At 53.6% G+C, this 26,710-nt stretch overlaps 1 protein-coding gene across 3 annotated transcripts in view; it reads left to right on the forward strand.

Moving 5' to 3' along the window:
• The window catches only part of ATOH8 (atonal bHLH transcription factor 8), a 37,642-nt gene extending 11,970 nt beyond the window's left edge, over window positions 1-25,672 (forward strand). The window contains exons 3-4 of one of the 3 annotated variants that reach the window (XM_033175337.1): window positions 18,963-19,021; window positions 21,235-25,672. In XM_033175337.1, coding sequence (XP_033031228.1) covers window positions 18,963-18,989 — 27 coding nt within the window. In that variant the 3' untranslated portion in view covers window positions 18,990-19,021; window positions 21,235-25,672. Of the gene's footprint in view, window positions 1-15,315; window positions 15,688-18,962; window positions 19,022-21,234 lie in introns of those variants that run through there. The other 2 variants (XM_033175336.1, XM_033175338.1) reach the window with 2 other exon arrangements.
• The last annotated feature ends 1,038 nt before the right edge of the window (window positions 25,673-26,710 follow it).

Here is a 26,710-nt window from a genome sequence, read left to right on the forward strand (position 1 = left end):
AAAGGAGGTTTGTAAACTCTCGGTGAACTTCCCCTGGCATTCAGGCGGTCTGGAGGTGTAGATGGGCAGAGTGGGCAGGCGCCCCATCTCCATCTCAGCCCCTCACTGCCCTACCCCCACGCCCTCCTCTTCACCCAGGGAAGACAGAAGCGCAGCATGGAGGTCCCACCTTCCCTTTGATTGGAGCAGGGTCTTGGGCTGGTAGGAGGCTGGATGCCTGGCTGGTGAGGAAAGAGGGACAAGTTGGGTGGAGAGGCCCGACAGAGCCAAGCTCTTGGCTTCCCCTGAAATCACCTCAGATCTAACATATCTTAGACACCATGTGGGCCTAGTCCAACCTCCCCATTGTGGAGAGTCTGGGACTTTACCTGAGGCTACGGATTGTGGTTAAGAGCATCACACAGCCCTGAGTTCAAGCCCCGGCTCACCACCCACCAGCTGTGTCATCGTGCACCCATTGCTTAGCCTCCTCCGCCTCAGTTTTCTTGTTGATAAGTGGGGACTGTGGAAATACTCACTCATGGGCCACTGTGAAGATGAAAGGAGTCACTGCAGGAGAGCGCAGTGTCTGCATGGTCGCCATCCTCAGGGTAATGAGCCCCTAAAATGCTTGAGCTCTGAACTTGAGGCTCATCCTATGGGGCTTACTTATGTGGTGAAATTGCCCTGGAGGGGGATTTTGGGGGTCGAGATGGAAGTTCCACGGTAGGAACTGTCTGTTTCCTCTCCACCCTCCCTCCCCCACACCCAGCCGGGGCCTGAGGGCACTTCCTGCCTCCTGCCCTCTGTCTTTCCCAGCTGGATGAGGAGGTCACCCAGCTGGGACTCTGGGAGGTGGGGTCTGTATGTCTTTGCCCTAATGACCTTCATGGTCTCACAGACTCACATCGTATGTGTGGTGACACATTTCTCATATGAAACCCCTCAGGAAGCCCTGGCTGGCCTGGCGTCTCCCCATGGGGGCCGGTGTTCATAATTCCAGCCCTTCCCAGACCAGCCCCTTCCATAGTTTTATCTGGACAGCCAGGATTTGACCTGGCAGCCTTTGCAAGTATGGGTATCTCAAGCAGCCAGATTCCTTCCCAGCTCGGGACCCCTGGAGTCGCTGGAACCCTCAAGCTCCCAGGCGGCCCTTTCAGGCAGACCCCGCGTCCCACCTCTGGGCACCTATGCTTTTGCTGCCATAATTGCTAGCTGTCACCCTCCCTGTCTGTCTACCTGTCTTTCTCTCTCAGTCTGGCTCACACTGTCCCCTCTTTATCCACTCTCTTGGTAGGGATGTGTGGCCCCACACTGAAGCCCAGCATAGCTGGCCTTAGCTGGTCCCCTCGGCAGATGTCCTGCCCCAGGAGTGGACTCGTGGGCCCTGAGACTGAGTGGCCTGGAGCCCCAGGGGAGGGTACTTCCCTGGCTCCTGGGGCTGCTTGTCCTTCCCTTTTTTGGGGGGGCTTGAGATGGCCTGAATGAGGAGCACATCTTTAGATATGTCCTGGCTTTTGAATTGCAATTGGAACCTCACCAGTTTTATTTTCTTCCTTTTGTGACCTCCCAGCCTGGGCCTCTGAGGCCCCACCTCCATTTACAGAGATTCTGTTTGGGGAACAAATCCCCAGGACGATCGAACCAACATTCTTTCCTCACGTCTGGGACTATTTCTATGAAAAGACTTGCAAAGGTCTACCAGTAGATTGCACCTGGTTATGAGTTTTTGGGAAGAGGTGACTGAGAGTACGCAGTGCTCACGGCGCTCAGTCCTGCCACATCACAGCCTGGGAGCCAGGCAGGGGCCAAGGGAAGCCCAGGAACTTATAGCATGTGCAGTGAGGAAGAGCCCCTCTTCCCTACCCTTCACCCTCTTCAGCAGGTATCCACCCCCTGCCCCCAACAAGGCATGTGACTACTGTAGGGGTTCCCCGAGCAAGAGATGGGAATCTCAAAGTGTTCCTTGGTATTCTGCCCTCCCCTTCCCTTCCCCTTCCCTCCCCTCCCCTCCCCTGCCCTTTCCTCACTCCCTCCCTCCCTCCCTCCCTTCCTTCCTTTCTTCCTTCCTTCCTTCCTTCCTCCCTTCCGTCCTTCCTTCCTTCCTTCCATGAACAGCTATTGAGTGCCCTCTATGTACCAGACACGGTGCAGATACAAAATAATTTACCACATAGTCCCCACCATTGTGCAGCGACTGAACACTTCATGGTCTAGAGGATTTGGAAACCAGGAGTGGTTAGAGTGAGAAAAAGGAAAAGCAAACCAAAGAATTTCTGCTTCTAACACAAATCTCTAGCCATCAGGGGCCATCAGGGGCCATCAGGAAGCTGTGGACTGTGGAGGGGACCCAGGAGGGCTGGGGAGATTGCCCGGAGTCCTGCAGGGGCACAGGAGGGTGGGAGAGGAGTGAGAACTAGAGCCTTGCATCCAGACCTGCTTTGCCCTGTCTGGGCCAGGAGGTGGGTTCATGGGCTGGAGTCCGCACCACACAGGGTCTGGATTAGCACACAGTCCCTGGGCCACCACCCTGGGGCTTGCCTCTTGGCATCACCTTAAAGATGGCCCTGGGACAGAAGCGTGGGCCCAGTTTGAGCCTGAATGATATCACAAGTGTGTAGTTTCTCTGTGGGGCCCCTCCACCTGACTTCAGGCCACTGTCCCTCTCACGGCCACTCATGGCTGCTGGAGTCCCTTGCTGTTCTTCTCTGGAAAATGAGATGACCACCTCAGGCCTACCCCAGTGAGCCATGCTTGCCGCTCCATGTGTCTATGGTTGTGGAAGTCTGCCTGGTAAAGGAATTCCTGACAAGGTGCATGGTGGCCCCTAGCTTCACAGTCACCCTCCTGGTAACTCTTGCATGTTAACTGGGGTTTAAAGCCTTAGGGTACAGGACTGCTGATGGGCCTGTCAGGCAGGGCTGCAGGAGGCTGGGAGCAAAAAATTTTGGGACCAAAGGCTGTGAGGCCGCAGCAGATACCTGCTGTAGCAGCTGCGATGGTGGTGGTCATCGCTGGTGTGACTGGTGGCCATTTGAACTGTCCCACGCAGGGACTGCTTCCTCAGAGCTCATGTGTCCAAAAGAGGCTGGGCGGCCCTCCTTCAAGATGCCCACTTGGGAGGTTGAGCTCAGTGTCCTCTGAGGTCCCTCGCACCCCAAGGAGCTGTGCTGTGGGTCCAGGTAAGCATTAAGAATGAGATTTAAAGTGCACTTGGCTTCCCCTCCAAGCCCAGGTGCATCCTTCCGCCCATCTCAGCCTTTCTCAGCAGTGGGTGCGGAACCTGCATTCCTTGGCCAGTGAATCCTCCCCTTCTGGGCCTCACAGATCATGACTTTGAGGATTTGGAGCTCCATTTGGAAGCCCCAGTAGTGCAGAGGCCCATGTCAGAGGCCGCCCAGCAGAGAGACGGGCGGGAGGCGTGCAAGGACTCTAGGGAGTTCAGTTCTGACTCTAGCTGCAGCCGGAGATAATGCACGTTAAGCACCTGGCTCTGGGCCACGTTTCCGCAGCTCCTGTTTTTAAAGCAGCAACTCCTGGGAACTTCTGAGGAGGAGGAGGGGAAAGAGGAAGACAAGGAGGAGGCAGAACTGTTTTTTCACACCTGGGCTGGATGGGCCACCCTAGACCTATGGAGTAGGAAAGCACTGATTTTGCACAAACCAGGGCATCGTCTTCTAATAATTTTAAGCCATCAAGTAGTATAATAATAACCACAACAACAGCTACTCAAACTGATAGCATATTTTGAGCCCTGGCAATAAACGGCCAGTAAGTTCCTGCCCTCAAGTTGCTCAAAGGCCCTGGTTTTGCGTGGGAGACAAGATGAACCAGAATGTGCTGAATTGAGGGCTGTACCAGAGGCCTAGCCAGCAAGTGAGACGCCCCCGGGCGGTGTGCCTGCAGCCGTGTGTGCCAGTGCCGGGAAGGCTGGTCTGCAGGGCTGAGAGGTTTGCTCCTGGCCCTGTGGGTGATCTGAAGCCAGAAGTGGCAATTAAGCCAGTGCAGCTTCATGAGATCTGTGTCCTCCCTCTTTTCCTTGCTGCTTTCTGGGGACAGGGGGCAGGTCCTAGTATGGCCTGGCTCCTCTTTGGAAGAACATCTTGGGTGCAGACCCCTGTAGCTTCGGTGCCAGGGACAAGATGACAGGGATATTGGATTTTGTCAGGTGAGGGGGGGTTTGGTGTGAGCTGAGGGTGTGTAGGAGGGGCCCCCTTCTGTCTGGACAGCTGAGCCCAGGCCTTGGACAGGATCCCTGGGCGCCAGCCTCTTCTGTGGACTGTGGGAGGCGGAGTCTCCAGAGCCGCACCCTGCCTGGATTCAGTCCCACCTATGGCCCTGAGGGTGCCCACCAAGGGACACTGTCCCAGCTTTGTTCCTACTTCCCATGTACATTGTCAGCCCTGCTAAGGCCTTGTCTCTGAAAAGTGAGGAGCTGTCATAAGTGATTTCTAAGGCCCTTGCCAAGCCCACCTCAATCCTCTTTCTGCTTTAATGACTGACCCCCATGTTACTTCTCAGGGCGTTTCACAGAGATTTGAAAGTCACTCATAGAGACTACTGGGGCCCCAGGGCAGTTTGCCCTGAGAATACTGGCAACATCTGATGTTCGGAGAGTGTGGATCATGTGCCAGGCATGTGCTTGGCACTTCCCGGATATCACCTCCTGGGCTCCTCTCACCAGCCTTTGAAGCGGGGGGCTGGTGTTACTCTGACGCACAGATCATGAGTCCGGGGCTCCCCGAGCCCAAGGAACTTGCCTGAGATCACCTAACCACTAAGAGTGGTGTGTGCCCCCAGCTCCTACCGCTTCCCTGTCATGCTTCTCACATGGGAGTGGGGTTGGGGGGAGGTTGGTGGCTCGCATCTCCAACCCCCTCAGCCCAGTTATTAAGTTAAATACCATCTGCTTTCAAAGCCCAAGGAGGCCATCTATGCTGGGGAAAAGGGGGGTGGGTGGGAAACCACCATCAAATTCCCAACTAGCCATAAAAATGGATGCAATTTATTTTTTTCTGGCATTCCAATTACATAGACGTTTGTCGCCAGCTGTTTGTTCTAACACGGAGTGTTCTCTCAGCTGCTGTTTCTCTTCTCCCATTTGACATTGTTAGGCCACAAGTCTGGCAGGGCCTGGGCTGGAGGGGTCATTGGCTGGGGAGCCTCCCAGGTGAGCTGAGCTGGCTTTCCCTGAACATGGACCGTGCCTCTGATGTTCCCCGGGTGGTCTCGAGGCGAGGCGGGGGAAAGGCTGGGGTGCTGCTTCCTCCCTCTTTTCACACTTTCTGCCCCTTTCCTCCTCATCTCTCTTTTTCCAAATTACTCCCCACCCTCAACATGCTCTCCCAGACCCCACCCTTCTCCCCAACACACTGGGAATGGATGAAAACTTGGGGTTTCCGACTTAGGAAGAAAAACCAGCTGTTCCTGCTCAGAAAGTCTCTGAGACATGGGAAATCCCCTCTGATGCCCTAACTGACAACCCTAAGGAATGCAGAGAACCCCGGAGCACCTCTGAGCCAGGTTCCTCTCTGGAAGCCCCTGTGGAGGCTCAGTGGCCCTTGGGACGCTGGAGAAGGAGTGTCTGTGTAGGGTGGGGGCTAACCCCAGAGAACGCTGTAGTTCTTTTTGGTGCTCTGTAGTGCTACCATTTTCTGGTGCTCTGTAGTTCTACCAGGAACGCACACTATGGCGGCCCTCAGCAAAACTGTGAAGTAGGCAAGTGCAGCTCTTTGGGGCCAGAGACCTGGGTTTGAGTCCTGGCACTGTCACTTCTCGCTCTGTGGACTTGGGCATGTTACTTGACCTCCCTGATCCCCAGTCTTCTCATCTGTAAAGTGAGAGCACACAAATCTGCCTTGCTGCCTTGCTGAAAGGATTAAACAAGACCCCATAAGAGAAAGGGCTGGTGTGTTCTCGCTGAGTGCCAGAGAGGAAATCTCATGAATTTATAGCTACAGGGTAACAACTTAATTGGAACCCCAGGAAGGAACAGCTCAGAAAAGGGCAGTGCCAGGGTGGGTGAATGACTGACCAGCCAAAAGGCAGATGGGGAAGGACCAACCTTTCTGAGTGACAGATTCCTTCCTCTCTAGCACTTCAGCCCAAACCCCTGGTTCTGCACCCTTAGCATGGGGTGCAGCCTGCAGCCCATCCAGAAATCCTCGGATTTCAAAGTGCAGGGAGTCATACCAAGAAACGTGCATAACATGTGGTCGTACAATAATGCTAATCAGCAGTGCAGCAGATCACCACCACCAAGCACATCAACCATGTGGTGAGTGCCATCGTGTCCCCTTATGGGCACTCCACTCACATTATCTCTACCCCGTGTTATACTAACCCCAAAGTTGGGACCACTTCCTTCATTGCACAGATGGAAGACTGAGGCCAGGAGAAGGGCGTAACTTGCCTGGGGCCACATGACCAGGAAGTGATGGAGCTCAGTTTCCAGCCTGTTTTATCTCTTTGATTCTGAGTTCTGAGCTCTTCAGTTCTTGAGGCCAGCCCACTGCCTGAAACTCACACACTGCCCAGCACAGTGGCCTGTGCCCAGGAGGCCCCCAGCAAGTGCCTGGTGCCGAGCCTTGCCCGGAGCAACAGCTCTTATGTAAGTAGCCTGGCTGCAGTGTGTGGAGGCTTCATTTAGCTGTGGGGAGCCAAGAGCCTGCTGGTGGTGGCCCTGGTGGTGGTGAGGGGTGGGTTGGGCAGGGAGGTGTCATCAGCTGCGGGCACCCCCAGCTGTGTGCCGCCGGTGAGGCCTGACACCAGGTTAAGTCGCCTGGCGGCCTCTGGCTGCAGCTGGGAGCGCGCCTGGTTCGCATTCGGGTGCTGTGGTTTTGATTAGCTGTTCTGCGAGGCGGGCCTGCTGGTGAGTCCATGGGAGCTCCGCTGGAACAGAGGGTCCCCCGCCCCGCCGCCGCGGCCCCCCCTCCTGGCAGCCCCAGACTCCAGATGTTCCGAGCACTCGCTGGGAAGGCCTGCTGGCGCCACGGAGGGCAGAGGGCAGGGAAAGCACGCGAGCTGGAAGCCCAAGCACTCAGTCACCGCAGGCCTTGGCAGCCCGCCCGGCCCTCTGCTGGCACATTCCCCAGCTCTCCCCTGGCCATCTGTTCCCAAAAAACCCTTTCAGAGCCTCATCATCACTCAGGATACAACAGCGCGAGCAGCTGGTTTGGAGGCAGCAGGGAAAACCGTGCAAAAGGTTCTTTGTGAGAGAGGAAGCTCGCTTATGAATAACAGGACTGGACGCCGTAAAAGTTGGCTGCTGGAATTCTTGTTTCTCAGGCGCCGCGGTTTTCTCTTGACTTTTTATCTCTGGTTTTTATTTTTTTCCCATTTTCTTTTAATGTTGTTTCTTCCTCTTCTCACATCAGTTGTGACTTTTTTTACCTCCTCTGCGAGCCCGAAGGCCACCTCATTAGTGCTCCTGACATTGCCGAACTTTTCTTGTCTCAAGGCTGTTGTCATTGGGGATGGTTGGAAGTGACTGTTTTCCTAAGAAAACAGCTAGAGGGGACAAGGGGACATGGGAGCAAGAAGGTGCTTGGGAGGGCACGTCAGTGGTGAGGTTCAAAACAGGCAGCGCCGTGGCAGAGTCGTTCCGCCGTCACCCTGAATAAACCCTGGGCATACAGATGAGAACAACGTCTCCTCAGAGGGAGGGTCTGGGAGACCGGACACCATGCAGAGACCCCCATCAGCTCATCTGAGAGCTTCACGGGGATGTTCTGGGAGGACAGTCACATTCATAAATACCCCGGTGCCTCGGCCCCGCCGCTGATTGCAGCATGACATGAAGCCTTTTTAAAGAACTGACTGCTGCTGACAATGACTTCTGGGAGATGTCTGCCCGGAACCTGGGCACCTCCTGGGAGTAGTCACTGGGTGGCCTGTCAGGGGCTGTGGGGTCCTGGGGCAGGGCTGGCAGCTGAAAGGCCAGCCCCGGGGAGGAAAGGAGAAAAGGGCAAGGCTGAGCTGCTTTCCTCACAGCCGCTGGACCCTGAGGGAGGAGCTGAGTCGGGTCTGGGTCTGCCATGTGTCAGACAGTGGTGATGTGATGGGGGGACACAGGTCAGGGGCAGGGTACTGAGAGTTTCCCTTCCCTTTCTCAGTTCTTTGCACCCATTTTCCATGGGCTGCCTCCCAGATCCAGAAGCCCCAGCAGCCCCTCACCCCAGCAGTGGAAAAAGCCCATCATCGACACGGCTGTGGGTGGCCAGCTTTGCAAAAGCCTCACATTTGGGGCTTTGGAGGGCGTTTTGCGTTTCATCTTTACACAGGCGCCTGCACCTCATTCCTCTTGCCCTCCTCTCGGCTTTCCTCCCACTTCCAGTAAGAGAGATGGCAGCTCTGGCAGGACAAAATATTGATGTTTATCGCAGTTTTAGGGCCATTCATCTCACCTGGGCTCAGCGCAGGCCCATGGGATCCTCTCTCCTTGAGTGACCTCTGGGGGCAGGTATCTGGTTTGGATGCTGGAGCTGGTCCCTACTCTGCCCTTGGGGGCTGTGCGGCCGGGTGCTCAAGTGTTTTAACCTCAGGACCCTGATTAGTTATCATGAAGCTACCCCGCCAGCTCCTGGGTCTGTTCACGGATCAATGGCATAAAGGACATAACACTGTTTTGAAAAATCTGCTCTCCCTCCCGTGTGTCCTGCCCAAGAAGTTGGTCTTCATGGGGCCAAAGGCAAGGAGGACCTGAGGAAGGAAGAGGAACCACTGTCCCCAGCTCCTGGCACGGCATGGAGTCAGCCTAGTGACCAGAAATTGCTTTTGAACTCTGAGGCTTCCAGAGGACAAGAGGAAGAGGAGGATAGGGCTGCCCTGCCCACTGCTCAGCCTTGAGCCCTGCACCTGGCACAGTGTGAGGTCTCAAACAGAGGGTGTCAGCAGGCCCTGGCTCCCCACACCCCATCCTTAAACAGGCTGTGCCCTTTCTACCTGCCCCAGCAGACCAGAAAGCAGTTTCCATGGGAAACAACAAACTTTCCTTGTGGTCCCGGGATAAGTGTTTCTAGAGGGCAAAGTTGGGAGCCATTCTCTCCTTTAACACCTTGCCACCTCTGCCCAGAATTCACAGCCACCGGGGCCTATCTCAGCTGCCCTGGCTGTTAGCACCCCCAGAGCCCCTCTTGGCTGCTCTGCTGAAAGCTGGTCAGACTGCCTCACTCCATCCCCTGCTTAGCTCCCCTAAGACCTAGGGGCCTCCCTACTGGCCAAGGGACAAGGCCAGACTCAACAGGGCACCTGATGGGCCTCCCAAATGACCTGACCCTGGCCGGTCACTCCCTATGTCCCAGTTTACACCCCAGCAGCACAGAACTCCTCGCCCAAAGGGGCTATTTTTGGCCTCTGTGCTCATGCCATCCCTTCTGCCTGGAATGCCCTTCTCCGCTGTCTGTCTGGCTAACTCCTGCTCATTCTGGAAGGCTCAGCTCCTCCTGAAAGCCCTCCCTGACCCTGACCCCAGCTTCTTCCTCAGGGCATCATAGCACAGGGATGCTTTTGGTCTAATTCAGGAGAGCATCATGTGATACACTTTTAAAGTAATGACTTAAAATGTTATACAATATGAAACTCTATTATGTGATATGTTAGATTTCATGTCATTACATTGCATTATATTATATTTTTAGGTGGTATGCTATGTGACATAGGATGTGATGTGATATTACATCCCATGACACTATGTTACACAGTGTTGGATTAGTGCCTGTGTCTCTGGCTAGACTGTGAGCCCATTTCTCTTTGTGTCCCATCTTCTGGCACATACTAGGGCCCCCAAACAATGACACACCATTCTTTCCACTACAGTCCACACTGCGAGTGCTGAAAGTCCCTGTGCTGACGGGCAAGGGACATTCCCTTCTAGGGAAGGATTAACTAAGGGCTTTAGGACACAGCTAGGGAGATGCCCCTGGGCTCTCCTGTGCTCCAGTTGGGCTCACTCCCTTGTTCCCTTGAATCTGTAAGGAAAGCCTTGTGTTTCAAATAACTGAAACCCCTCAAGCAGCAACTTAAATTAACAGGGGCTGGCATTTTTCATAGTTCAGAAGTCAGCTGCTCCCTGGGATCCAAGAGTCCAGGCTTCTTTTGATCTTTGCCTCATGGCTGCAGAGTGGTTGCCACAGCACCAAGCTTTTCATCCTCAAGCTGCATCTACAGTCAGGGCAGGGTGCCATGCTAGGAAGAGGGTTTCTCCTCACCAGGGCAGTCAGCCTTACCCAGACAGCCCCTCCCTTCTTCCAAAGGAAGATGCTCCCCTCGAACCCGAGAAAAACATCAAGGTCTGTCAGCTGGGAGGGCAGCAGAGAAAACAGCCACGTGGCTCATGCCTGGAGGGTTGACCCTGATTTGTGACAAGGTGGTTTTCTTCCCGGGGAGCTAACCATTGTCGTTATCTTAACCACAGTGTCAGAGCCCCACTTCTTTGAGCTTGCTCAGTCCTCACCACAGTCCCACAAAGTGGGTGTCACCAACCCCATTTTCAGGTGACAGTGCTGAGGTTCACAGAACTGAAATGACCTGACTAGGCCCCCAGCGACCTCGTTCCTGTGCACAGCACTTTCCAGTTTGCAAAGCCCTCTCACACCCATGATTTTCTTGAATCCTAGAACAAGCTCCTGGGGTCCACATTATTAAACATGGGAGTGAGATGAGGCGAAGTCGCCCAGGCTCAAGTAGCTGGGCAGGGCTGGGTGGGGCCTGGACAGGCTGAATCCAGGCCACCGCTGGCCTCTGTCCTCTGCTTTCTCAATGGTAAGGGTGTGAGCTTCATGGGTTGCCTGGCAGCGTGGGGCCTGAGGCTTGGAGGCACAGGTCTGAGTCTCAGCCCAACCACTCAGGAGATCTGTAACCTCAGGCACTTACCTTCAACAGGCTTCACTTTCCTCATAAAATATGGATAAAACCAGGTGAGGAGTGTTTGGGGAAATGAGGGCTGTGAAAGCATTTTGTCAACTGGAGGCACAGCACTCAGAGAGGGTCACTGGAGGCCACTGCTGGTCCGTCAAGAAGGTGGGCAGAGGGACCTAAGTGTCCTCTCCTCACCCAGTGACTTAGAGAATGTGAATGCATGCACACACACAGGTGTGCTGGCATGTCCATAGGCCCCGTCTGTTGGGGTCCAGTGGAGGGCCTCCCACATGGTGGGCCGATTTCCCATGCACATGGGAAGGGGGTACCCCCTGGAAGGCGGCTGGTTGTCTTCAAGGATTTCAAAACTGTTCCCCCTGCACAGGGCCCAGGAGCCATTAAAGATGGCCCCTCAGTGGCAGGCAGGGCAGGGCAGAGCCAGGCAGCTGGGCATGTGGTGGGCAGCTCTGGGAATGAGCCGTGCGGAGCCCACCTGGAATCTGAGAGCTGCGACTGGGCATTGCTGGGAACTGTCAGTCCCCCTCTCAGCAGCTGTGCCTCCTGCCTCGCTTTCCTGCCAGCCCTGTTCCTGCCACCACCATGTACACACGAGTCCCTGCCACCACAGCCCACCCACCCCCTCCACACGCACACACGGGGGTTCTTCACTTGTTCAGTCTTTTTAGGTACATGAGTATTAAAAGATGAGTGAAACATGAAGGGCCCTGCCCTGCACATCTACTTAAAAATAAGTCGCCAGGAGTGTTTACTCTGTGTCAGGTACTGTTCTAGTGCTGGGGGCATTTTGGAGAATAAAACAGAGGCCCCACCCTTCGGAACTCAGAGCTAAACTACAGAAAGGCTATGCATAAAAATTCAGAGGAGGGCACCTCGGGACGGTCTTTGGAGCCCACTACACTTAGTCTGCATACAGTTCTTATGAGCTTGACTCTCAGGTCCCTCAGATCTGAACGTCAGAACAAAAACAGCCTATGAGGGCAGGGGTCGGGGGGTCAGGTCCTGTAGCAGGTGCAGAGATAGCACCCAGAATCAGCCAGCGGCCTCATCGAGTAAGAAGAAACAGACACATGATAAAGAACAAGGCCAGAGGCTCAGAAGGACCGAGAGGCTGGGGGCCCCCTTAGTGTCAGGGCAGAGACCCCGCAAGCCTCAGGGACCTTGGAATTGTGTGTGCACTGATGTTCATGGACTTGACCTTGAGTTGTCAAGAGGAAGCTAAAGTACATCTAGTAACATCGGGCTGAGAATGCAGGGAAGTGCATCAGTTATTGGGAAAGGGCCCATCCAAGCTGTTTTGGCAAAGAAAACATGTGGCTTCCTTTCTCCAGGGAAGTCGGCTTCTGTGCAGGAGCCTGTTCTCCTAGGATGGCGGAGCTAGGAGGGCTGGGCTTCTCGTCTGTTTTGTTCACTGTGGGGTCCCCAGAGCCTCCAGTGGAGCCTGGCGTGGTCTAAATGCTTGGTAAACATTTGCTGGATGAATGGAGCAATGGAAGCATGAGGCAACGCGGTGTTTTCAGTTGTTTTCCACAAATATCGAAGGGGAAGCTCCTCTGTGCCCACACAGAGGGAGGCCCTGGTGATCTGAGGTGGAGACAAAGTTCCTGCCTTGAGTTACTGATGGGTAAATGGGGCGACTGAGGACCCTTCCTACCCCACCCCCATGGAGTCTCAGTGCTCCGACATGTAGATACTAAGCACCCAGTGCTTGCCTTTGCAGCCATTGTATTCTTTAATCTTCCTGACAAGCTCATGCAGTAGATACTATTATTACCATTTTATAGGTAATGAAACTGAGGCACAGAGAGGTTAAGCATCTTGCTTAAGGCCATACAGCTGGTAGAATGGGGAAGTCAGGATTCAAACAGAGGTCGTCTGGTGCCATAGCTGGCACATTTAACCACTGTGCACGGTTGTTTGCCAGTGAGTGTGCACATGTGTGTGTGTGTGTGGCAGTGAGTAAAGACCTCTAATCAGAGATGTCCCCACCCCCCACCTGGATCCCTCGGTGGCACCAGCATCTAGCTACGGGAGGGGCTTAGGGACAATGGAAGAGGCTGAGGGAGGTGTTCCTCATCTTAAAACTGCATCTGTATGGAATTTGGGCTTCCCAAATGGCTCATGGCCTCTCCAAACCGCGGGTACCCCAGTGATCCTGAAGTATCCACAGCCATGCTCCCTTCTGGGAGTCTCCTGGAGAAGCACTGTGATCTCTGCAAAGGTTTGCTGGCCAGCACTTTGGTGTGATTTGGCTTGTCTGGTTGGTGCCCATCAATCCCTGCTATGACTTTGCAGTAAGGACTGGGGAGGGGAGGCGCTTCGAGAAGCAGCAGGGTGATGGGAGTAGTTCCCAGTCTAGAAGGAGGCAGGCCTGATGGGGACCCTCCACCGTGGTTGGGGCATGTGAACTTACATGTCGTGTGGGGCTGTCTGTGTAAGGATTGTGAGCCAGGCCCACAGGGCAGGTGAAGAGCAGAGCCTTTCTCGCATGACTGGACCACCAGTCTGCCTATTGGTCTGCTTTCCTCCACCTTGGGTGCCTCCTCCAGCCTGAGTGGGCTGCCCTCTCCTGCTTGAGTGCCTCCTCCAGCCTGGGTGCCCCCTCCAGCCTGGGTGCCTCTTCTGGCTGTGCAGTGCGGCCATGGGCCTTTTGAGCTGCTGGCATCTGGAAGAGCAGTGAAGCCAAGTAAAATGACCGGACAGTGTCGCAGGACGGAAGCAGGTGGGAAGCCGCAGCAGCTGCCTGCAGCTTCGCCTGGGCCAGCTCGACCCTCACAGTGCCCCATGCTGGGGGTGAGCTGGGGTGGGGGCCAAGAAAGACAGATAGACTGGTGGACGTGGAGAGAAAAACAGAGAAGAGGCCAAGGAAGAGTTGGCAGAGACATATAGGCAGAGCACGGAGAGGGAGACAGCTCGGCAGCCGGAGAGAGTGGTCTGTAGCCTGAGAAGGCGTCGGCATGGTATGGCTGCCCCTGTAGGCCCAGTGGGCTCCTATGAGCTCCAGCCCTGGCCCTGGGGGTGCTGGGCCTCCCACTGCCAGCCACCTTCCCTTAGGCTCCAGGAGTCGAAGGCCAAGATTTTCTTAGAACCAAGTAGGTGACAGTTGGGCAGATGGCTTGGGGACCTGCTGTTCCTGTTTGCCTGTGAGGAAACTGAGGTCTGTAGGGGTTAAGGGTCTACCTTGCTCTGCTGCATCCTAGCAGTGTGGCCTAGGGCAAAGGAGGTCACCACTCAGGCCTCCCTTTCCTCATCTGCAACATGGGCACAGCGGTAGGCATCTCCCAGGAATTGTGAAAGACAGCACATGCAAACAAGTGCAGCATGTGCTTGGTAAGGGGCTGCCCTCTGTAAATGGTGACTCTGAGCACTGATGCACTTGCTTCTGTTCCCAGGCTCTGGGAGGATGGGGTGCTGGTGGTGGAGGTGTGTGGGGTAGGGGAAGGAATTGTGGCAATCACACCGACAACCATTCGTGGTGTAGGGGGATGTAGGAGGAGTTGGGATAAAGAGCTTCAGGAGTTCAGAGGAGGAACCCATCATCCCCACCTTGCGTTGGGTGTGGGGCTGGTGGGGGTAAGAGGGTGGACATGAGCAGGCCCTCATTGTCCTGGACTAGGGAGGCAGCAAGGACTCAACTGACAACCCCCAGCCCCAGCCCTGAACTTGTGGAACCTACATTCTAGTGGGTGGAAGTAACTCCAAGTAAGGCCCTGCAACACTGTGGAGTACATGGTAGGTGCTCAATAAATGCTAGCCTAGGATACCTGGGACCCAGCAACACCTCTAGCATCTTACCACAGGAAGGGCTCCCCAGGTTACCTGCTCTCGTCCTCAACATTGCCTGATGCAATGATTGTTTCTTACTGATAGGAAAGTTCTTCTACACGGCCTTGACTGACTCTGAGGTTTGAACGCATCCATTGGCCTCAGTGAAGGAGGGCTTTGACCGCTGGCCCTACCTTGCTCCTGACCTGGGGCCTGTGGGGCAGCTGTCTGCACAGCATAGCTGAGGCTGTGCCAGTCCCCTCCTCTCTGGTGAGCAGCCTTGAGAAATACAGAAAGGATTGGGTGGAATCTGCAGCAGCAGCCAGCAACAGTGGTCTTCAGCTTTCCCTTAGAGTTAGACTGTAAGCTGCCCTAGTGCATGGGACAGGACTGGCCCTTATTAGGAACTAATACATCTTTGCTGAATAAATGACTTTTTCTCCCCATTTTTGGCCTCCAGGCCAACTGTCCTGGCTCACTAAAGGCTCTGGCCATAACTGAAACTCTTAGACACTTGGGACCTTGAAGGGCCCTCCCAGCCCGGACACAGCACTATCCTCGATTCATGCCCTGTTCCTGCCCCCCGCAAATAGCAGCCAACTCCAACTGCTCATAAATTTCCTGCCTGTCACCCATGGTGCCCAGGCCAGGCAGGCAGGAGGTGCTGGGGGCTGACTGGTCCATACCTGCTTCCAGGTCCATGGGAGCTTGGAGGCCAGAAGCCCAGGCCTTGTGCCTGTGCCCAGAATAACCTCTGCAAAGCCTGGCCCTTGGAGAAGATGTGAAAGCAGATCTGTCAAATGCAAGGATGTCCAGGCTTGAGTGTTAAAGAAAACACCAATGCAGCTTATGATGCAGCTTGTACAGCGTAATTCCACTTTTCATAAAATACTGTATGTGAGTACGCATATGCATGGGAATAGCATATGGGACAGTAGTCACCCAAATGTTATCAGTGGTTTGCTGTCAGTGGAGAGATTAAGGTGATTGAAACAATTTTCTTTCTGTTCACTCTTCTGTATTTTCTTTTTCTCTTTTTTGAGGCAGAGCACTTTGGGAGGCTGAGGTGGGTGGATCACTTGAGGTCAGGAGTTCAAGACCAGCCTGGCCAACACGGTGAAACCCCGTCTCTACTGAAATACAAAAATTAACTGGGTATGATTATATACACTTGTAATTCCAGCTACTCGGGAGGCTGAGACTCGAGAATCATTTGAACCCAAGAGGCGAAGGTTACTGTGAGCCAAGATCACACCACTGTACTCTAGCCTGGGTGACAGAGTGAGATTCTGACTCAAAAATAAATAAATAAATAAATAAATAAATAAATAAAGATGAGGAACTTGACCAGGCATGGTGGCTCACATCTGTAATCCTAGCACTTTGGGAGGCTGAGGCTGGAGGATCGCTTGAGCCCTTAAGTTCAAGAGTTCAAGACCAGCCTGGGCAACAAAGTGAGACTCCATCTCTACAAAAGATAAAAAAAACTAGCCAGGTGTGGTGGCATGAGCCTGTGGTCCCAGGTATACAGGAGGCTGACTGGGGAGAATCACCTGAGCCTGGGAGGCTGAGGTGGCAGTGAGCCTTGTTTGCACCACTGCATTCCAACCTGGGCAACAGAGCAAGAAGCTGTCAAAAAAAAAAAAAAAAAAAAAAAAAAGAAGATGAGGAAACTGAGACTTGGAGAGGTTAAGCATTCTGCTCAGGAGCCCCCAGCTGACTTTGGGGCCAAGATGAACCCCAGTAAGAATCAAGAGCAGCATTCAGAGGCAAACATGCAGCCCCCTTTCTAGCCCACATACTGGTGTACTTAACAGTGAAAGGCAAACTAATACTGTGGTTTTTTAAAATTATCTTCCCATGCCATATCTGCTCTTTTTTTCACCTTTTAGTTTTAAAATAACATTTGAAATCTGACTGCCCTGTTTAGGAAAGACCAGTTTAAAAAAAAGTCAGGATTTCAACCCCATTGGAAGTTTATTCCCTCCTGCATGTAGAAGGCTGTATCAAAATTGCTTAAATATAAACAATGTATAATTTGAAATAGTGGAAAATGGTTAAGTAGGTAAAGTGGGTATCATAGACTGACAGTAAATGTAAAAGGTAAAATAACTTTAAGGCAGATAAAATCGTTTTTTTAAATACCCCAAAGTGGTAAAATTACCCTGCAGTGCACAGAAGTGATCAGGAGAGGAAAACAATTAGAAGTTTGTTTTTTTTTTTAAACTGGAAATGAACAAAAGCATAAAGGATGCTCAATTGTTCCAGGGTTCATAACAATTACCACAACTTCCCTGAAAGTATAGATAGACCCATTTACAAAAACGCTCCATATTGCATTTGAAATAGGAGAAATATTTTGTAATATACAAAGCAACAGTGAGTAAAATGCCTGTGACTTGAAGTAGCTATGATTGAGTCAACCAGTATTTATTTGTTGTTGTTGTCTCCCTCTGACACCCAGGTTGGAGGGCAGTGGCATAATCTCAGCTCACTGCAACCTTTGCCTTCTTGGTTCAAGAGATCCTCCCACCTCAGCCTCTCAAGTAGCTGGGATTACAAGCGTGCATCACCGCACCCAGCTAACTTTTGCATTTTTAGTAGAGATGGGGTTTTGCCATGTTGGCCAGGCTGGTCTCGAACTCATGACCTCAACAGATCCTCGTGCTTTGGCCTCCCAAAGTGCTGGGATTATAGGTGTGAGCCACTGTACCTGGCCCAGTATTTATTGAGATACTGCTGTGTGTTAGACACTGTTCTGGGCATTGGAGCTACAACAGCAAACAAAACAGGCCACATCCCTGCCCACATGGAGCTGGCGTTCTGGCCATAAACAAGTGAACAGATAAAAATATGATTTCTGCTTGTGATAAATGCTCCCACTTTGCCACACTGACCAAATCACCTTGCTCTGACTTGGCACGTCAGACTAGCTGAGAGGGACCTGTGAGGCTATCTCATCTAGTCATTCTCAAGGTTAATTTTAGTAGCAGAACCTGTTGTTTAAAGGACATCTTCGGCCGGGCGCGGTGGCTCACCCCTATAATCCCAGCACTCTGGGAGGCCGAGGAGGGCGGATCACCTGAGGTCGGAAGTTCAAGACCAGCCTGGCCGTGGAGAAACCCTGTCTCTACTAAAAATACAAAAAATTAGCCGAACATGGTGGTGCACACCTGTTATCCCAGCTACTCAGGAAGCTGAGGCAGGAGAATCGCTTGAACCTGGGTGGCAGAGGTTGCAGTGAGCCAAGATCGCGCCATTGCACTCCAACCTGAGTAAAAGAGCGAAACTCCATCTCAAAACAAATAAAAATCAATCAATAAATATATAAATAAAGGACATCTTCTGTGGTGGTAGGGGTTCTGAGGACAGTAAGCTAGGGAGTAAGCCAGACCCAGAGCCTTGGCTGGCAGCAGAAACACAAAAACCCACAAAGGGCCAGAGCTGGGGGGAATGCAAGCCTCTCGCACTGTGCCCCTCACATGGGACACAGGATGTTGCCAGGCGTTCCATGAAAGGGGTTCTGTGGTGTGGTGGTCACAGCGGGGATGCTTGCTATCCTCTATATTTGCAATTATGCACCCCCACATGCAACCCACTCCACACACAGCCTCTTATGAAGAGGTATCATTGGCATCTTTGTCTCCTATCCCTTGGCCACAGCTGATTGGTCCAGGGGAATAAATCAGACCTAGGCTAGACCAATGGACGCCCTCCACTGGGTCTCGGGGATTGGCATGCCGGGAGACCAGGCCAGTCGGTAGTCAGGGAGGAAGGCAGATACCTGCAAGTGACTGTTAGCAGGCATCTAGAGGGCAGGGCCACAGACTGCCCCTATTGACCTTTGCAAGCCCTTTGCTACCTTTCCTAAGACCTTCCCCTGGTCTCTGTGAAACGCCCTTTTGTAACTTTAAATGAGCTTCCCTTTCCTGGAGAGTTGAAGTGAGTTTCTGCTCCTCACAGTGCAGTAGCAATTACATGATCAAATCAGTTAGGAAGGCTGGCTACAGTGGCTCACGCCTGTAACTTTGGGAGGCTGAGGCGAGGGGATTGCTTGTGTCTGGGAGTTCAAGACCAGCCTGGGCAACATAGTGAGGCCTTGAATCTATAAAAAATAAAATCAAAAATTAGCCAGGCATGGTGGTGCATGCCTGTAGTCCCAGCTCCTTGGGAGGCTGAGGTGGGAAGATCGCTTGAGCCTGGAAGGTCAAGGCTGCGCTGAGCCGTGATCTCACCACTCAGCCTAAGTCACTCAGCCTAAGTGACAGAGTAAGATCCTGTTTCAAAAAAAAAGTCAGTTGGGAAACTGGGTCATTAAAGCCGCACAAATTTCTTCGCTACAGGACTTTTCGGAGCCTTTGGTATCGTAATACATGCAGCGACTTTCCAAGTTGGGGTCAAGGTATGTGGTATTTCCCAAATTCATGGAATGCCTCACCTAGCTCGTGTTCCACAGAACACCTTTTGGGCAATGCCAATCTGCCTCCCCTCCCCTCACTGTACAAGTGAGGGAATGAAAGCACGGAGTGGGAGAGTGAGTTACCCAAGGTCACACAGCTGCTGAATTGCAGAGAAAGTCCTGGTACCTGAGGCCTCCCAGTGTTCTTCCCATTACATCCCAGCTGTCATAAGACTTCCTTGGATGGATGATGTATGTGCTGAGATTCCTGGGCCGAGGTGGTGGTGGTCCAGTGTAGACACCAGGAAAAGGGTGGGGTCAAGAACTGATGATCAGGCCTTGGCCAGAGAAACCCCTGTCTCCTTTAATCTTGGATGGTAGCTGTGGCTTCAGCAGGGACTAAGAGCCAACAGAGGGCTTAGGGCTGGCCCCAGGCTGCCCCGACCGCCTTTACAGCATGGCCAGGAGGACGGCTCCAGCTAACCCAGCCTCCCCTTCTTCCTCAGGCTACGGGCAGGCTGAACAAGAGAAAAACTTTTTCTGCCCATGGCAGGGCCCGCCCAGGCAGCCAGCGCCGGGATGACGCGGGCTGTAAATCACCCCGTGGACCACAGACCCAGTGCCATCCCCACGGGTTTCCTTTCCGCTTCTTAATCCTCCTCCTCAGACTCGGTAACACAAAGCAGATTCCTGCTGGGGCCAGCCATGCACAGTGGGCTTGGAGAATGTGGCCTGGGATTTACCACATCAAGATGCTCCCGCCTCTCACTTTTCCTTTTCTCCCTCCTGAGCCACTATTAGCTGGAGAGCACTCCCTCCCTCTGGCCCGGCTCCCTCACCCTCCTTGGACCCCACTTCAGCCTTGCCCCAGCCTTGCATCTTGGCTGGCCGCCCCGGCCCGCGGGGCTCACCAGGGCCTGTGGTTAGCAGGCCCTCCAACGTCGTGGTTTGGCTCCATCCCGGCTCCCCAAGCCTCTGTCTCAGTGAGAGCAGCCTCTGTGTGGTAGAATGAACACTGCCGATATGGATTCAAATCCTGGCCCTGGCAACTTCCAGCACTTCCTTCCCGGAGCCTGGGATTGCTCACTCATGAGAGGGGGGAATGAGAGTGCTCCCTGGCAGGTCGGAGGCGCCTGACAGATGTTTTGCTTTAAAAATAACTACTTATTAATAGCTGTTGGTTGAGGGTTGGAGCACGAATCAAAAGGGTGTTTGGAGTTGCTTTAAGAGGGATGTGTTGTACCAGGTTCAGGGACTTTGTTATTTTCATCCTGGTTGGATCTGGAGGTCTCACAGAGCCTCCCCACCAGCTCTGACCTCCCCAGAGAGCTAAAACTCCACAGCCCCATGACCTTTCCCCTGTCCCATTGCTTCCTGGTAGCCAGTTACAGCCTCTGCTCAGCGCCAAGTTCAGCTGCCAGAATGAGGATTGCACAGATCAGGGCTGCAGGGAATTACAGGTGGTCTAACCCAGCAATTTTCAAACCGTGCTCCTTAGCACCCTGATTCTCAGACATGTCCCAGGCTCTCTGTTGGAAGGAATGCAGTAGGTCTCTGGGTCCCCCTCCCTCTGTGTCCCCTGACTCCACTGCACCAAATAGACAGAACCATGTTTTCTGTATTAGCTAACACGTACTTCATTCTCCTGCTTAGAAGGAGCTTTCATTGATCTGCTCCAGCCATGCCATTTTACAGATGAGGACACTGAGGCCTAGAGAAGTCAAGTGACTTGTTTGAGGTCACCCAGCTGGCAGGTGAATGTGCTACAATTAGAATGGGCCTTGTGACTCCTAGGACAGCGCAAGGAAGCTGCAGACGGCCATTCCAGTGGGGCTGAGCCTGCAGAGGAGCCTGCCACCCCAGGTGGGGACGGGCCTCTGAGATCCCTCAAAGGGGTGGCCCTGGGGATTGTGGTGTCAGCCCCAGGAGTTCCTGAGCTTCCAGCGGCCCTGGCTCCCACTACCCACTGTGGTCCTCTGCTTTCCCCAACCAACCAAAACGCAAGGCCTCTGAAATGCAGCACTAAGGAGGAGGGGGTCAGTGTGGGCTCTGGAGGCAACCAGGCCTGGGTTTGAATCCTGGCTCTTCCACTTATCGAACCCTTCAAGATGGAGGCCCCTGCCTGGAGGACTTGGTGAGGGGACATTCTGCAGGTGTCCGGAAACAGGAACCAGGTGGAGTAGGGGCAGCTTCTAATGGCTGGTCATGTCTTTCAGGAGTGACTGGCTGCGGGCGAGACCAAGGCCACCACTGTGGGCCCTCCTTCCAGTCAGGCCTGAGGACAAGGTGAGCTTGCTGAGTCCAGCCTCGTGGTCTTCTCCAAGATGCCGCCAGACGCCCGGCCTACAGCCTGTCAGGGTCGGATCGGAGCACGTCTGCCTCCCTCTCCCCTCCGCCCTCACCCAGCCACTCTGAGGCTGCTTCGCACTTTGCCCTCTGCCTGGTGGGGAGGGGAGAGCTCAGTCCCCTACTCACTCAGAGCCCAAGGCCCACTGTCCAGCTGCAGAAATTCATTGCCAAAGATTCGACAGAGACACCGAAGGAAGTGGGGTGATGAAACCCCACAGTGAAAAGCCACACCGTTGCTCTGTGACTTTTGCTCCTCCTGTTGCCTGAGCCCCATCTCAAGCCGAAGATGAGTCAGCGGTTCTGCCAGGAGCTCATGGAAGGGATGGGCATTTGATGAGCCCTGGGGCACCGGGCCCTCTGACCTGGCGCTCTCTCTCCACCAGGCCTTGCACTGACTGAGTGCAAGACAAGTCTTAGGGGCTGTGAGAGGGAGGCTGGGGTGCCTAGGCGGGGCCAGGAGTGGAGCCTGAGTTCCCTGCCCACTCTTTCCCCTTCATTGGCTGCCCAGGCCGCAAGCCCCAGTTCTCAGTGTCCCCTGGGTCCAGGCTCCTTGGGCCCTGAGCATCACCAGAAGGGAGTAAGCAGGGAGAGAAGCAATGTTACTGCCTCCCCTACACCAGGGACTTGCACCAGGGCCGCTACCTACGGGTCTTTGCTCCCCCAGCCAGCCTCTCCTCACCGTGACCCATCCCCATGGGCCCCCATCCCAGGCAGCCAGCACCATGGGCGGGCCCTGCCACGGACAGAAAGAGTTTTTCTCTTGTTTACCCTGCCCGTGGCCTGAGGAAGGAGTAGAGGCTGGGTTGGCTGGAGCCGTCCTACTGGGCAAGATGGAGCCCCCACTTGGAGGACGGTGGTCTGTTACAGGGTGTGCAGGGGCAGAGGAGGAAGGGACCAGGGGACTGGGCCAGTATGTGGAGGACGGGAGCCGGGGGGCATGTTCAAAGCCAAGGCCTGCCCCTTCCTTGTGCTCAAATGGCCAAAGCTGTTCACGTCTGTGCTCAACCATCTGCTTCAAATTGAAGTAAAAGCCCCAAGATGTCAAGAAAACACTTGTGTTGAGTGGACTCTTTGGGTGACCAGGACTTTGGCTGGTCATCGGCTGGGGAGTGTGAGGGAGGGGGTCGGTCTCTAGCGACAGGTTGAGAGCCCTTCAGGAGCAAGTGCTGTGTGAGTGAGTGTGTCTGTGTGTGGAAGAGGGTGAAGGGTGGTTCTCACAGTAGACAGCCTGGACTAGTGACCAGGAGGCCTGGTCAGGAACACATGAGGAGCCCTCTCTGTCCACACTGCACTCGTTCTGCACCATGTATTTATGAGATGGGGGCCCCTATTATTAACCCCATTTCACAGGTGAGGAAACTGAGGCCCCAAGGAGACAGGGCCAGTTGGTGACAGAGCCAGTTGTTGAATCAGGATGGCCTCACTTCAAATCCTGTGCTCTCAAACCTTTTCCAGCCCCATCACCAGTCCCAGCCCAAAGTCTCTGTGTGGCCTTATCACATCGCTTCACCTCAGTGGGCCTAAGGTAGGGACAATAAAGGCCCACTGGGACTGGGGGAAGGGGTGATAAGATAAAAAATAGGAGAGCACTGTCAAGGCAGAAGGGACAGGGCTGGCCAAGGAAAGGGGGATAGGAGGGGACCAGAGGCTGCAGCCATGCAGGACACAGTTTGTCCCTTGGTTTCACCAGTGTCACTTTCTCGTCTCTGCTGCCTGACTCCTGGGCTGGGCTGGGGCTGGCTGCAGGGAGCCCCCCCCTAGTGTTTCTCAGGCTGGCCCTTTACCGAGGACCGTAGTGTCTATGCTGTCCTGGATCCCTGGACTGGCACAGAAACAGGGGACCCAGGTGGCCCTGAGCACTCCTCAGAGCAAAGGTGCTCTGGATGCAGACGGGACAGAGTGGGCATGGAATGGGGCCAGGAGGGTCCGTTAGGAAGGTTCAGTCACCCTGTGACCTGGCACAGATAACAGCACCGCTCTGTTTTCCCTCGGAGCCTCTGAGTAACCCTGACGGTACTTCCTAAGGAAGCAGGACATGGGGACCGACCAGCATCTAACTGTTGACATAGAGGACGCTTTCTATTACTAAAGGGAGTGTACTCCATTCTGCTGCCAAGGGAGCAGACTCATGGCCTTACCACCCAGAAACAGTCCATCCTCCACCTCCCATCCCCCTCCTGCATACATACTCCATTTCATACTTCCCTTGCATTCTGAAACGTCATTGATGACCAGCTGCCTGTCAGACACTAAGACAGGCAGGGGGAATGAAGAGATGGATCTAGTGTAGTGCGTGGCATCATGGAGCTCCGGGTTCTGTACGGACGGTGGGACAGACAGGTAGACAAGCAAATAATTATGATTACATTCAGATGACTAAGGTGTTGTTGGGAGCTTCAGGAAAGGAAGAACTAACTCCTGGGGAGGTTCTCAGGAAGAATTTTCCTGGAAAGTAGCCATGGGACTTGGGTCTTAAAGGGTGAGTAGAAGCTTTCTGAGCAGGGGAGTAGGAGAAGGGCTTTCTAGGCAGAGGAGCACTCAGCACTGGCAGGAAATTGGAATTGCCAAAGGAGATTATTACATATTGATATGAAGTATTGATGCCCAATTTCATCTCTAGAAATTCTGAGGTATTGGTCTAGGGTGTGGCCTGGTCATTGGGATTTTTACAAGCTCCTCAAGTGATCTTAATGTACAGGCAAGGTTGAAGCTGCTGGTCTAAGTGAAGTCTGGTCTAGGAAAAGAAAGTGACTTCAAGCCATGGATTTGGGAGACAAGCTGTGGGTGAATGCATGTGTGTGTACACGTATGTATGTATGTGGATGACTCAATGCATGCTCTCCTCTCCTTTCCCAGCTTCCTCTCCAGCACAGCAACTTGTGTTCATATGCATACACATGCACACTCCCTCTCATGGGCACGTGCACACCCACACACACACTCATGTACATTTCCAGAAAATGGAATTCTATTTCAGATACATTCAGATTCCACCAGCAATCTTCTAAACAGTTTTATGCAGGCAGCCATTCAAGAAGACTCTCAGCAAAATATAAATGATGAGGAGCTGCCCTCATGGGGCCTGTGAAAGCGCTTTGCAGTCCAGCCTCTGGTTTGTGGTCACAGAGTCACCTGCACACTCTCCTTGCTTTGTCTGCTCTGAGTCACCACGCACAGGCCTTAAAGGGATGAGGGGACCCTCTCCAGGGGCCCACAAGATCTTCATGGGTGTGTCTGCATGAAGCCCCACGTGTGCACACCCATCTTCATGCGTGTGTGCCAGCCTCCTGCTCTCTGCAAGACAAAACCAGAAAGAATGGCTCTGGGAGTTGGACATCTCAGCTCACAGGCCAAGCTTTGCAAGACTCTCCAAAGACTGCCCACAGACTGTGCTGCTTCCTGGGTCTGGCTTGAGACTATCCCAGAAGAGAGGGTTAAGTTCCGGAGATGAGCTTTTGAGCAAGTGTCTATCTCCCCACACCATGCTCCTTCCTGTCTCCATGGCCACATCCTTCAAGGCTCTGTGCTGTTCTCCTTTTTTCTGGATTTCTCCACCTCCACCAAATTCCCCTTTCTCACAGCTAGCGGAGACATGAGTAGGCAGGTCCCAGGGGCCGGGAACTGGGTAGCATTGCCATGTGCAGGTACAAACAGAACTCTCTGCTCAAGAGCTTGCCGGTAAGCCTGGATAGAGGCACAGGTGCAGCTAATTAGGATAAGACAGGGGCCGCGCTGTGGTCAGCCATGGGAAGCTGGCTAGGGGGCCGGAGTTGGGGTTACACCTGCATCCCTCCTATGCTGCTTGCTGAGCCACGAAGTGGTCATTGCCAGCCGTCCAGGCAACAAACAGCAAGACTCAGACATCGTCAAGGACACCCTTCGAGTGGATCTGTACTGTCGTCGTTCTCTTCTTGCCCTCTTGCTGCCCCGCCACCTTCACAGCTGCTTTCTGTTTCCTGATTCCAGGAAGACAGCGGGGCACAGGGTCCCTGCTTTGTGGGGAGGGGCTGGCTTCACCCTTTGCCCCCGGGTTTTGCTGTCCCATGTGTCTCCCTTCTGGTGACCCGGACCCCAGACAAATTATGCCTGCCTCCCTGAAGCCAGGCACCCTGAGGAACTTGGACAAACAATGACAGTGTTTTCCAGAACTGTGGGTATGTGTCTAATCTCAGATAGTACTATAAATTCCTGGAGAGTAAAGTTTGGATATAATTCAACCCCCGATCCTCGAAAGGGCCTTCTTGCAAAGTGTATATATTGGTTTCTTTGCTGAATGAATGAATAAAACATGGAAAATGTGATAATGCACTCATTTTTGTTTTCTTCCTTCCACAAGTAACTCCCAAGCATCTAATTTGTTCAAGACATGGAGAAAACAGGACCCAGGCCAGGTGATCTTTTATATGGCTTTGGAGAGGCTTGAAGGGAGAGGGGCTTAGAGCCGAGAGAAGCCTGGCCATGGACTTTTTGCTGTTTATGTGGCCGAGCCTTTGAGAGCTGAGCGAAGAGGACAGCATCGCGGCACACGTGCTGGCACACAGGCTCGGAATGAACGGTTGTTGAATGTTGTGGCACACGTGCCAGCACACAGGCTCTGAACGAATGGTTATTGAATGTGGAGATGAATGAGTGAACGGAGGACAGCATCGCGGCACACATGCCGGCACACTGGCTCTGAACAAACGGTTGTTGAATTTGGAGATGAATGAGTGAACGTTGCCTCCTTACAGCCCCACCTCGGACATCACTAACCAATAGTGGCTGTTTTTCTGGAGGGGCTCCCACGCTGCCTGAATTCCGCTCCAGACAATGCTCCAAGCAGTTACTACTAATCAATTGGAGAGATGAGCTCCTTCTGCCACCCTGGTCCCGAGGCCTCCCTGGAGTAGGCCAGCCTCCTTGGGCCACCCCAGCGTGGCGTGTTTGAGGTTATGTCAGGAGTTCACCTTCACTGTTGTTCACGGGCCATGTGGCTGCCTCCTGACTGGCCTCCCTGTCAATGGTCTGTCCCTTCCAACCCTGCCTCTGCCATGGCTGATTGAGGTTTATTTCCAAACTTCCTCCCTGGGCCCATCGCCTCCAGACTACAGCCCAGGCTCCTTAGCTGCCCATCATGATGGTCTCATGTGCCCTCCAGGTCCACAACATCTCCCTGTCGCCACCAGGTCTCGGCATGCCCACAGCTTGGCCATCTGGAGGTGGTGGCCGAATCCCATTCTCAGATATCATTAACAGCCCCTCTTCCTCAGCCATGGCCCTGTGTCCTCTCTGGCTGCCCATGAAACAAGATTCTTTCTGACCTTAATGTTTGTTGCAAAGGAAACAGTTCCTTTTTGTCCTGAT

The sequence above is a fragment of the Trachypithecus francoisi genome, unplaced genomic scaffold (assembly GCF_009764315.1).
Source record: "Trachypithecus francoisi isolate TF-2019V2 unplaced genomic scaffold, Tfra_2.0 Lachesis_group17, whole genome shotgun sequence".
NCBI lineage: Eukaryota > Metazoa > Chordata > Mammalia > Primates > Cercopithecidae > Trachypithecus > Trachypithecus francoisi.